The sequence below is a fragment of the Lepisosteus oculatus genome, chromosome 4 (genome assembly GCF_040954835.1).
Source record: "Lepisosteus oculatus isolate fLepOcu1 chromosome 4, fLepOcu1.hap2, whole genome shotgun sequence".
In the NCBI taxonomy this organism is placed as follows: Eukaryota; Metazoa; Chordata; class Actinopteri; order Semionotiformes; family Lepisosteidae; genus Lepisosteus; species Lepisosteus oculatus.
Genome location: NC_090699.1, coordinates 36,265,976 through 36,279,087, shown reverse-complemented (window position 1 = coordinate 36,279,087; position 13,112 = coordinate 36,265,976). Strand labels below are relative to the sequence as shown.

The window sequence follows — 13,112 nt, the reverse complement described above, 5'->3', positions numbered from 1 at the left end:
AAATTAACAGAAGAAGCCAAAATGGCTTTTAAAAAAGATTCCTGCACCTACCCCAGTAAATATGATTGCTATGGACCGGTACAGGAACACTAGCATGTAAACAAAGGGGCCTATAATGTTTGCTGGTTGACCTTTTATGTACACGATAACAGTAGAGTACACTGTAGAAATACTTACCTGTGGCGACCTCTCTCATCCTATCTTATTCATATCTTCTTATACAGAAATCATCAATGCTTATCCAAGTTAAATCAGAAAAATGCATCAGCAGAAACAACGTGCAGTAACAAAATGCATTACAACAGTTGACATGTCAAAACAGTTTAAAACCAGCACATGTCTTTCAATACTAAACCTATCTAAAATGTAAACAGAGATATGAATGCAATCCATCATGTATTTTATGTGATATTTGTAAATACTGGAAGATATTTTCCGAAACACATTTCTACAATCTATTTCTGTTCCATGTGGACCCCTAGTGAATTCTGGAGCACAGGCTGTGTGAATGCCTTCTTAAAAAGCATTTGTATGTTTTTTCATATTACAGGCCCACTGAGTTGATCTCTCAGCCATTTACCTTATTTACCCTAGCCATTCCCTATCTGGCTTAGTGTTCTTCTCTAGTCTACTTCTCTATTAATTACTTTGTCTATTAATACAGCACTTCCCCATCCCTGTCTGTGTGGTTTTCAGGCACCTGGTGACATCACAGAAAGTGATCCTGAGAGCTAGTGTAAGTGATTATTGCCTTTAGAGAATGGAAATCCAGAACATTCTTTCAATCAGAAAACACACCTCCTAATTTACATAGACGAGGGGAACAAAATCATTCCTAGTCATGCAAATCCATGTGCTGGAAGAGAAACAAGGTCACTATTTGCATCTTTTTAAACTTGTTTCTCAGAAGTTCTTCTCTTCTGTCTGCAAACAGACATAAATTCCACTCAAAAAATGTGAACATGAAAGGCTCACAAAGGAGGTCAATGGTAAGACGTTAATCACATCAAATCGCAGGAGTTTTAAAACTAATAGAAGTGTTATACAAATATACCTCAGCTTTTTGTTTGAATTTCCTTTGAATTTGTTCAAAGGCTATAATAACAAAAAACAACAACAGCAATATAATAATAATACCAATTAATAATAATAATTATATTAATAATTATATTAATAATTATATTATATTTATTAATAATAATAATAATAATTATTATTATTATTATTATTATTATTATTATTATACACGCACAGTACAAATAACACACCCACAGGTTTTTTTAGTTGTTTTTTGTCCTTCATTTTTCTGCTGTTGAGATATTAGGGTTTTGAAATGAGGTTTTACTCAGTAATCCAGATCACAGGGACAGCCGGGAAATCCCTTTAGGCCTTGCAAACAAAGAGATCCTTCAGAGTGGTTAGACACTTCTGTGAGTCAGTACAGTGTCAGCATGATTTCAGCTTCCAAAGAAAGAGGCCTACATCGGGACCCAAAACTCATATTTTGTCTTTACCTAAATGTCTTTACGAGGGCTGAAAGTACCTTTTGTCAAAGCATGTGAAATGAACATCCCCAAAACTACTTGAAGTGTTCCTATAGTGTGGCCATATGTGTGTAACAGATATCAGCATTTTTCACTACCATTATTTAAGGCAATTGAACTTTTGTATCTGGCACAACACCAGGCCAATTACCAGATGTTAATGGGTTTGAGTCTGCTCCATTTTGTGCCTCATTGGAGGTTATAATTGGATCATGTGTTAGACTGAGTGGTATAAATGAAGATTTAATGGATACTCTGTATATAATTTCCTTAAATGAGGTTCTAAAATTGTTAACAAGCTTCCATAAATATTCAGCAGAGATAAGGTTATGGTTAGTTTATAGAAAACTTTGTGTGTTTATAGATCTTTTATCAATGTCCAATAGAATCTAACTTCAATACTAAACTAATCAATCAATAAGAATATCAATTAAACCCTCATTTATACATCTTAATCTAAGGCATTATTAATGTTTGTTACATTTAAGCCAAGGCTGCTCACTGATGGTCACTGAAGAGCACTACACATCTGTTTCTTTTAAAATCCTAAATTGTATATTAACAGAACTGTAAAACAAATCTTCCTTTTACTTTGATTTTTAATGATTGTGCATCTTCCTATTATAATAACAATTAACATTGATAATACAACCATGGCGTTACATCACACTAAGTTATGGAGTTGTCCCAATATATCACAGGACGTGAGAAACCACAGTTCATACTTTTCAAAAAACAAATGTATTCTGTCCATGTGATGTTTGCTTTAAAAAATAAAGTCAAATAATTAGAAAGAGTTAAAAAAGAAACTTTGTGTAAGCATTTCCAGTAATTTTCCAATGATTTAACAGTAAAACTCCAATTACTAAAGCCTACTAAAATGCTTCCTTAAATATATTTTACGGTGTGTTTTAACTGGAGTTAATCATGTGAATACAGCTGACTGATTTCCAAATGGCACAGAAGAAAAGAATGTTTATTCAAACAGATTGATAGAATTCACATGGGGAAGAAGAGTTCACAGTGATAGACGTGCCTCAAGAAGCCATCTAAAGAAAAATGAAATCCTACTTTTTTCAACATGGGCTCTTCTCTGTTTGAAGAGACCAGGCTTGGTCACATGTGCTATGCAGATAAATGTGAATCAATCATTTTCATCAATAACTAAACATATGGCAAGCATATAAATCAATCAAAATAAATAAATAACCAGAGCCTGAGTAAAACTAAAACAAGAGGCTGGTGTTTGTAACCTATACTTTTACAGGGCAAAGCCGCACATGGATTCTCCAGGCCAATTCAGCTTCTGCAGCATCTCTGAAGAGCCAGGGAATTTGATCAGATCTACAAAGGCATCTGTCACCAATCAGGTGAAGTGTGGGTGCCTGACTTTTTTTATCTGTATAGTACATTTCTTTGAAAACTCAAGGGGAAAACAAGGCTGATATTAGGCAAGGCTGTGACGTGCTGTGTTGTGTACATATGAATTGTATCACTCTGTCAAGAGTCTGGATGCAAGAAAGGCACTAGAGAAGAAAATTGAATAATGCTGAGACTGGAAACTATCGGATACAGACAGGGTCAGGTCAATTTGTTAACTTTTAAATACAATTAAGGTGTAGGGCAGGTTGGTTTCAGTCTCTCACCTCTGTATTACTGGTAAGTTTTGGAGTAGCTGTATGATCATGTCAAATGGAAAGACTTCTTCACAGCTACAACTTGTTACAGTCTAATCAAGTAACAGCAGAACAGGTATACTAGTCTCCCATGTGGACTACGACTACGTGCTACAATACAGAGGTTCTCAGGTAAGTACAATGCTTTTGAAAAGATTAAAGGGATGTAGTAGAGAATTTAAATATGTCTATTTAGTGCTCTATTTAATCAAGCAGCTACTTGGAAACAGCCCAGAAGGTCATGTCAAAGACTCTAGGACATGATACCAATTTATTATCATTTCAAATGTATTGAAACCTTAAGGCTTGTAACGTATTCAATACTGTATGTATGCAAAGCCTACCTAGAGTAAAAAGTAGTTCCCTGCTATATATATATATGCTTTTTTCATACTCTGGCAATAAGTACTGTATTTTGAAAATCTTTTCAATATTTTTTAAGCATTTCACAAGTGATTTTCAATCACTTCTCCATGCAGAAATTAAGGCAGTTGTGTGGTTTGTGCCTGTGATTTGCTTTCTTTAATTCATGCTATGAATATTCAACTAAAGACTATGAAGACTAAACAAGAGCAGAATTTTTATCATCCCATAACCATATGGTCATTAACTTCATGCAGGCTTTGTGATGTTATCATATTATAAAGTCCATTTGCAGCCATGCTTGAGCTTCCTGACAGAAGGTACATGTTTGACTTTAAAAAGGATGGCATTCTTCACCTTACTGTGCTAATCATACTCCTTGTTAGACAGTCCAAAACCTCTATTTGTATTTCACATACAGGAGTCATTTAGGTGTTACTTGTCAAACTCATATAATTTCATTTTCTTCTTCATTGAAACTCTACTACAGACACCATATTCATGAGGTCAACTTCAGATAGTAGTCTTGGAGACACTGAGACTACCAGACTTTTTTAACATTCCAAATGGTTCCTTTGGTTTTGGGTTTTGGTTCCTCCCAAACCAGTACTTGCACTACTAACTTAGGTAAACCTTTCTTACAACTTCATACTACCACAATGTGGTAGCAAACATCCCCTTAGCCTTAGACGTCTTCATTATGGACACCACAGTCAAGATCGGGGTGGCCTACTGAATGAAGTTAATAACTGTCAGTTATTAAGCTGTCAGCTGCTGAGGCCATTAATCTTTTACCATAGAGCTTTACTGAATATCTCTGGTTTTCCTCCTGATGATGTGATATTAAGTGTTGTGCGTCTGTTTATTTGCCTTCAATATCCAGTGGTAATCAAGGTGATGTCCAGAAAACATTCTAACTGTTGTGAAACTACCAGATGAATTACAAACATCCATCTACCCAGTAACAGGAAGCCACTTGTTTCAGGTAAGTGTTGTGGCAACCTCAAACCTAACTCGAAACCACAGGGTCACTATGTCCTGGGTGACTATAGCAATTGTAAATTGCTCCTCTGTGCTTTTAACCGCCATTGCAAACAGGGAGTTCCAACCTAGTCTGCATGCCTTTGGAAGTTGGGAGGAAACAAGAGTAATATGAAATGTAACATTATAAAAGTTATTTTTACCTTTATTTTCCACATATGTACAAGGTATGAATACTTTTGAAATACTTTTAAAAAGTGCATGTAGAATTACATTGAATTATTTCAGCAGCTACGTAGCACAAAACCCAAACAGTCTAAACATACAACATTGTCCAGATTTCATAATAATAGTAGGGCTTATTTAAATCCAAAGGTACGTTTATCAAATAAATAGAAACAAGCTATTGATTTTGATAAAACTGTCTCTGAGTTGATGAGAGTACTGTTTACTTGGAGTTTGCACAAGCTAAAGTGTTGCAAATAATGGATGCAATATAATCATTTATGTGAAGCCCAGAGATATCCATCATCAGAAAACTGCTTATTCCTGTAAATAGTCAAAGAGACCCAGAACCCACCCTACACTTTGGATGTGACAATCCAATCCAGCAGATGCACACCCAAGCTCAACGCGTGGCAGTTGTCCACCCAGAAAAAACTCACACGGCTGTGTGGAAACACATGAACTCCACATAGACGAACCCAAGAGTTGTGAGGCTGAAATGCTACCAAAAGATATTATAATATAAAATGTTTTTCGAAAATTCCATAAAAAATAAATGTAATTTCAAGGACCAGTTTTGTTCCTTAGTATTTATAATACATTAGCATATACAGTATAACCAATTAAATGATGGTATGCCAAAAAAAAATAAATCATATATATAAATGAACAACTGATTTGAAGAAGAAAAGAGGAAAACTGATACTTGAAAAAACTTAAAACTTGCAATTGATGAACATATATACCCAAATGGGATTTCTCACTTGTCTTTATTTAATTCAGTTTCCTAGTGTATGACATACTGTAAATGGTCCACTTGACTGTACACTTGGGTGAAAAATATTTGCCACTACAGTTTCCATAGAGACTGCAGCCCTGTTTTCAGTTCTGGTCCCTGCCACATGTTTGGAGTAGCAGTGAAACTTCCTGATTCTGGAAACTTAAATTAAACCCAGACTGCAGAATTCTTCATGAAGAACCACAGCCTGCTCCCAGAGGCGACTGAAAACAGGAGCTGATGTATAACTTCATGCTGGTGCTGAAGACTTTCGTCATACTCAGTAAGATCTTTTTCTATTCTATACAAAAAAACTACAATTTAGTCACTTAAGTCACTATGCAGGGCTAAAACATACAGAGTGGGAGTTTTATGCAAGTTTGGTGGAAAAAAAAACAGGATGAAAAGAACCGCTTTTCCTGACTAAAAATAGTACCATTGCATGACTCGTTCCTGCTCTACAACATTCTTTATGTTGCTTTTTGAAAACAGAAACACTGTAATGTAACTATATCTGCATTTTAACCTAAACTCCATTAAATTCTTTCAGGTAGTATGCCTCCAAAGAAATGCAAAACATTAACCATGGAAAGCACGTCAAGACATGAAGAGATGAGGGGGATGGCTTTTACAAGCAAGGATTGGAATTCAGTGCCTGAGCAATAAACAAAGCACAGGAGATACAATATTCCAGTCCACCTGGAGTCAGGGAAGAGTTCCTTACAACCCCTCTAAGACTGACCACTTTCATTTTAAAGCTAGCTCTATTTTTAGGGTTTATAAAGTTGGGAAAGTTTTATTCAACAAAAAGGACACCTCTGAGTGGGCTATTTTGGCTGAAGCAGGTAAAGGAAAAGAGCTGAAAATGGCTACCCTCATCAGAGAGAATTTCATGTTTGCATCTTTGTTCTTTAAGAGCAAGGATGTGATGATCTTCAATGGGCTGATTGCTCTCGGAACTGTGGCCAGCCAGGAAGTATACAGCGTCTTTGCCTTCAACTGCCCCTGTTCTCCGGAGCGGAACTATCTCTATGGGCTGGCAGCCATTGGAGTCCCTGCCCTGGTATTCTTCCTTATTGGCATCACACTGAACAAGAACACCTGGAACGTGATCTCAGAGTGTCGCACCAGGGCCTGCAAGAAATTCTCGGGGGCAGCAGCCTTTGCATTGCTGGGGTCCGTTGTGGGTCGGGCCATGGTGGCTCCCATGACGTGGTCAGTCATTTCTCTGCTGAGAGGGGAGGCCTACGTCTGTGCCCTCAGTGAGTTCATGGACTCCTCTTCGCTGGAGAATTTCCCAGTTGGCTATGGTCCCCTGACATTTGCAAGGTTCCCCTGCAATGATGTCCCAGCTGATGTGGTGAAATTCCGAGGGGAGATTGAGCGGCAGTTGAAATACGAGTCTCAGGTAATGTCTCTTACCTTGAATGAGGGAAATCAAGGACAAGTAGAACACTGTGTTTATCTGGTGCAGCAGTTTGCCCAGCAAATTGAGGTGTGTGTGTTGACGGTAATGCCAAGTCAAATCACTGAGTGATTAGTTATCTAGAGTGTAATATCAAATCAGACCACAAAAACAGGTTTTTGTTTTAGTTTAAACCTTCTGATCAAGGATTCATAGTCTGCATGCTACTACAGAAAGATATCTAAAGGTTTCATATTTTACAGCTATTTTTACAGTTTTTCCTTATACATATCACAATTATTTATGCGAGTCTACAGTTATTTGTCAATTCTGATTGTTGGCCTCAAACATTCATTTTCTGGACAGTAACCAAACAGCAACCTGCACCCCTTGGCCACCACTATTGTTCTAACAAGACAGTGACAAGGTGATAACTGTGGTGTTTTCCTGTCCAGAAAGTAAAAGCACATATGAATTGCAACAGAAATTGTGTTCCAGTGTAAATGGTAATATGCATATGCATAGGTTCGTTTTTTTGGCATTACAAACCCAGTAAATAAATACTGTGATGAGGATAGGCCCGTTCTCAGAAGAATATAAGAAAAGTTAAGAATAAGATGTCCTTTAGTGCATCCAGCTCTTTTGGCTGCTAAGAAATAATTGATCTGATTATCTTATTCACATATTTTTAAAGAAATACAGGGTATCGACTGCAGCCAAATGGTTGGGTATCTTATTCCAGACTCTTGAAACTCCCTGGGTAAAGAAGTGCCTCCTGTGCTCAATATTAAGTCCAGATCAAATTGTATGATCTACTTATATGTGGATAGAAATAGAAAAACGAATGCTTTCAAGGGCAAATTTAAACTTGTCGCTGCACGTTTACATACTAAAACATCCATCTGCTGTACATTGTTACATTGTACATTAATTGTAGAACTTATTTTTTTGGCAGTCTGTGCACATACAGTAATAAAAGCCAACAAAGGAACACCAAAATACCAAAATGATTGGGTGTGTGAATATTTTTCATATTTTCAGACAAGTATGCTTTATCCAGTACATGTCATTATTCTGATATTCTTATATTTATTCATTTTTAAAACTTATTTCACTTATAATATGTATGTAATTGCTAAAAGCAACTTTTGGTTCCATGATAACAAGAGTACAAATACATTTGAACTGCTGTATTTGCAGTTCTGGTCAAGGCTTCTTTTCTCATGTTGTTTAATTCATTTGTATAGAAAAGAGTTTACTCTGTGTCCCCTTTTTCTTGCTTTGGCTGAAATACTTCAGCCCCAGAGTTCAAAGCCAGTCATGAGTCTTTTCAATATGCTTGTGATTTTCTAATGCAGTAATGTCTGCTATTTCCCTCAGCTCCTGGGCTGGCTGATGGTTGCATTAACTGCGATTGCCGTTTTCCTGCTGTTGTGTCTCAAGCGTTGCTGCTCTCCACTGGGCTACCAGCAGGAGTCGTACTGGTCCCAGTACCGCTGCAGTGAGAATGAGCTATTCCAACGCACTGCAGAGCTTCATGCCAAAAGCCTGGCTGCTGAAAATGTCAAGCAGTTCTTTGGTTTTGTGGCAATGGACAATGAGGATAAGGAGCGCCTGCAGGAGCACCCAGTAAAGGACTCTATACCCAGCTCACAGTGGAACCAGATCACTGGGGTCTACCTGTACCGTGAGAACAAGGACGTCCCCCTCTACAGCCGTCTGAACAAATGGGCCAAGGGCATAATAGAGGACTGCACAGGGGCGAATGAGAAACAACAGGGTGGCTATGGGATTTGATATACACCGTTTAATACTGTTTAAGTTCTTGGGAAAGACTCGAAGGCAAATTCAGCCTACAGCCCTTCTTCTTTACCTCAGCTGTTCCATTTTCCCCTCCAACTTGGAATTTTAAATTCCACCCCACCAGTAAGAGAGGCAGGTTTAAAAGTCAAAACTCCTCCTCCTATTCAAACCCCAGCTCAGGTCCACCTAAGTGACTTGGTGCTCTTTAAAGCTGTAGATTCACGCTACCTAAGTAGCACCTACAGTCTCAGGGCAACAACTCAGCAGCAGGAGCCGTGGCATTCTAAGGCAAACCCCATTCATATTTTCCTCTTAGCTCTACCACACACCACCATGGAAACATGCCAAGATTTTGCAGAGGTCATACAAATATCCTAACACTATTAAAAAAGAGGGGAAGCAACATGAATGCCCTGTATCTCCAAATCCTATGTAAACTCAGCCTGCTAAAATGTTGATTATGCCACTTAACATGTAGCTTGACTTTTCTACAGTTAGGAACTCAGCGGCATACCGTAAAATGGTGGAATGCAAAAGCATTACAAAGAAAACTACTGCCATCTGAAAATGGCCACCTGATTACTGTTCACAGAAAGAAGTGCTTGGTTTCTGGAGCCTTGGCGTGTTACCCCTGCACCCCACCTCCTCTCTGACATCACAGCATGTTACCCTGCAGTCCCAGCTGCTGCTGTCTCGATGAGGTAGCAGATTCTCAATATGTGTCCACGGCTGTTCCAAGTGCAATCATAACAGGATCCATCGCAAATACCATCTGTCCGCTTTTGATACACAATGAAGCAGAAAGCTTAGTTTTGAAAGAAATGCACTAAATTACACTTTTCATTAGCTGTCTTGACGTTACAAAGTTCTGTTATCACACCATTTGTTTCACGATTGATTGATGACTCAGTAAACAGAAAGCCCAAATCAAGTCTCAACCGTGAACTTCTCCATTACAGGCTAAACAGATTCAGTTCCCTTAGTCTGTCTGGGTATTACACTCTGTTCAAACCAGGAGCTATTTTGATTGATCTCCTTTGTACCGCTTCTAGAGACAGCAATATTTTTCTTGTAATATGATGACCAAAACTAATACCAGCATCCCAAGTGAAGTATAACTTTGTTATGTATAATGTTATCATGACTCCTTGGTTTACATTTTACCCTCTTAATGACAAAAATAAGTCTTGTATTGACAGGCCTTTGTATTGCTTCCTTGCACTGTCGAGGTAAAGCAAGTGACAATTTAACATAAATGCTGAGATCTTTCTATTATATTGCTTTTTCTAGTTCAGTACCACCCATATGGCGTAAAAAAAAATATTCTTCCAACTTGCATGTAATACCTTGTGCCTATCCAAATTTAATATGCCAGATGTCTGTCTAGCCTTGAATTTTGTCCAAGTCCACTGGTTTTGATTGTTCTGCCGTTGTTTACTATTTGGAAATCTGACAATTGTAAAGACTATATCATTTATATTGATTAAGAATTACAACCGCTTTAGATCCAATTCCTGTGGCACACTATTAATTACCTTAGTCCAACATGAGGTAACTCCTCTTTGTTTTGTCTTTTAACCAATTCTTTATTCCCACACATTAATGTGGATTCCTATACCTTTAGATCTGAGGATTAGTCTTCCTTGTAGTACTTTGTCAAAAGTTTGCTTAAAGTCCAACTATACTACAATATATGAAGTAATATGGCCTCAGGTTATCTATTGCTGAGGTTATCAAAGACATACTGTACATCAGGCAAGTCAGACATATACCTTTTTTAAATACAGTACATGCTGGCCTTCTCCGAAAAAACTGATTTAATTTAGGAGTTCTTGCAGCTTTAGGTATGGTTGTTTGGTCTATTATTCCATGACACTTTTTTAAGTTCTGATTTTTATGAATGGGAATTCCAAGTGTGATTTTACACTTAGAACGTACACCTACAGTGTACAGGCCTCAGAGTTTTTCATGTACAGCTCACTCAACAATCTCTCCCCTTCCTTGCCATGTTAGAGCAAATGTCCAAGGATGAATGCTAATAAAAACAATTAACATAACCAACACAGTTGTATAGTTTTTGCATTATACTGCTACTTCCCCCAAAAAAGAAATGAAAGTTCTCAATTAATTCTTTACTTTTAAAGGCTTTGATTAATCTACTCCTACTTTAGGGGCGGAGCGGTGGCTCTGTGGCTAAGGATCTGCATCTGTGACTAGAAGGTTGCCAGTTCAAATCCTGTGGCCGGCAGAGGAATCCTACTCCATTGGGCCCCTGAGCAAGGCCCTTAACCCTAACTGCTCCAGGGGTGCCATACAATGGCAGACCCTGTGCTCTGACCCCAAGCTTCTCTCCGTGTCTGTGTCTCCTTGGAGAAAAAAGCTAGGGTATGTGAAAAAAGATGAATTCTTAATGCAAGAAATTGTATAGGGCTAATAAAGAAACATTATTATTATTCCATTATTTTTTTATGTGATGGTCTATCTTGAAATCTTAGGCCTGCAATTAAAGAACTAAAATCCACCCCACTGAGCATGTAAAGACCATTCTGTAACTGTTGCTGGGTTAGGCTCCCATGGATAGTGTAGTTAAGACCCGATGCGAGGTGGCAAACCCGGAAAGGAAATGGAGGCGGACTTCGGGGAAGGCACACTAGGTTTATTAGTGTTAACAGTGGTAACAGGGAAGTCCGAGAATCAGTGAAGGGAGGTAATCCAAAAGCAACCAAGTCCGGACAGGTCTAAAAGGGGAGTCGGGAATCAGTCTGTTGATGCAATACCAGGGAATCCCTCCGGAAACAGATAGGAACGAAGACACACAGGGAACAGGACCAAAGTAGAACGGGGCTTGGCTCCATGCCCCGGGCTCAGGTGGTCAGGCCTATGCCCTCAGACTTCCCCTGAAGCCTGGTAGTAGGCAGACCATCAGGCAACCATCTTCCAAAGCTGAGCCCCGAAGGCAGGGAGGAGTAAACTTAAATAGGAGATCTAAACTAGACACACCAGGAAGTAACACAGGTAATAATTAAAAGGACTGAGAGGATTGGAGCGCCCTCTGGAGGAGGGGATGCCAACTGTAACACACGCACTCTTTTCTCAAGCCTTGCTCATCCAGATTTAAGCTCAGAAATGAGTAGTAATCCTGTAAACCATGATTGTGGCTCTTGGTCACACTCTCCGCAAGTCTGTTGCTGCTTTTGTGTAAGCAAAACACCAGTACCACAAAGTAATAAGCCCATTATTATCGTGCACGTGCCATTCAGGGTTCCAGAATAAAGTGAAATAAAGGACAAGCTCTAACCCTGTGGAAAGTTCAATCCCGTGAAGCATCTTAATCCTATGTTCATACAAATGTTTGTACAATCGCACAATCAATACTTACAGTTTTTGAACCCGGCAATGATAGATCTACGTCTCAAGATATCAACAATGAACAAGAGTGATATAATCCTAAAAGGGACATGTAGGTTTGGGCTGTGCTCACAGCCTGACAGGTTTTGACTGACTGACCTTAGTTATTTTTAAAAAAAGGTTACAGAAGGGGTGAGGAACTCCAGTCCTAAAGGGCCTGTAGGTCCGGTGGTTTTTGTTCCACCTCTGATCAGTGTAATCAGTTTACGTCTTATTTGACTAAGAACTCATCTGGTGTTTAAGGTCTAATTGCTAATTGAAATATACAGCATGTACTGTAGATCTTTGACAGACTTTGCCCTCTAGTACTGGTGTCTCCATTCCTCATCTACATAATAAAGAATCCCCAAATACACTTTTACAATAATTCTTGCTGATTTCCCAACTTTATCTGAACATAAGGGCTATTATCAATTATAAAAGTCTTGCTTGTACTTTCACATCACTTTGCAAAAACACTTTCACATTGAAATATGTATAAACAGAAGGTCCCAGTAAGAAAGGAAAGCTAAAACCAAGCTGCTGCCTTTTAGTTTAGTAAACAAAATCAAACTATGTGAAATGGAATAACCTATTCTGTTACAAGCAAACACAAACTAACACTAAGGGAATGTACAGTACCTCATGAGAGAAAAGGTAGGCTACTGTATCCAGACAGGGGCACATTTGTTTGAAATACAGACACATATTTCATTTGATTGCAATAGACCGTATATTCCAAAAACACTTGATAGCTATATCTTTGCTATACCTAATTTTCACTAGGCCAGTGTGCCACCATATTGTATTAAATGCATTGAAACCGATGATATAGATTGCTTTTGGCAGCCCCCAAAGGATTCTTCTGTGATATTACATAGCTTCTAATGGGCCTGTGAAACACATTCACTGTAAGTCGAGCAGCTGCTGTTTCTAAAGCTGGCAGAACA

At 38.4% G+C, this 13,112-nt stretch overlaps 1 protein-coding gene across 3 annotated transcripts; it reads left to right on the top strand.

Moving 5' to 3' along the window:
• The first annotated feature begins 2,823 nt into the window (after positions 1-2,823).
• Positions 2,824-11,223, top strand: calhm2.1 (calcium homeostasis modulator family member 2, tandem duplicate 1). 3 transcript variants are annotated; one of them, XM_015347428.2, is made up of 5 exons: positions 2,824-2,914; positions 4,467-4,568; positions 5,646-5,850; positions 6,118-6,975; positions 8,353-11,223. In XM_015347428.2, the coding sequence occupies exons 4-5, from the start codon at positions 6,433-6,435 to the stop codon at positions 8,767-8,769; spliced, it is 960 nt and encodes a 319-aa protein (XP_015202914.2). In that variant the 5' UTR covers positions 2,824-2,914; positions 4,467-4,568; positions 5,646-5,850; positions 6,118-6,432; the 3' UTR covers positions 8,770-11,223. The 3 variants fall into 3 exon arrangements, with proteins under 3 accessions (XP_015202914.2, XP_015202916.2, XP_015202913.2); XM_015347430.2 differs by lacking the exon at positions 2,824-2,914 and adding an exon at positions 2,927-3,352 and having other exon boundaries at positions 5,746-5,850; XM_015347427.2 differs by lacking the exon at positions 2,824-2,914 and adding an exon at positions 2,927-3,352.
• The last annotated feature ends 1,889 nt before the right edge of the window (positions 11,224-13,112 follow it).

Bases quoted from the DNA above. Each gene is read 5' to 3' on its own strand.
- calhm2.1 (XM_015347428.2), top strand. From the start codon at position 6,433: ATGGCTACCCTCATCAGAGAGAATTTCATGTTTGCATCTTTGTTCTTT. The intron at 6,976-8,352 runs GTAATGTCTCTT...TATTTCCCTCAG, and splicing joins AGTTGAAATACGAGTCTCAG to CTCCTGGGCTGGCTGATGGT.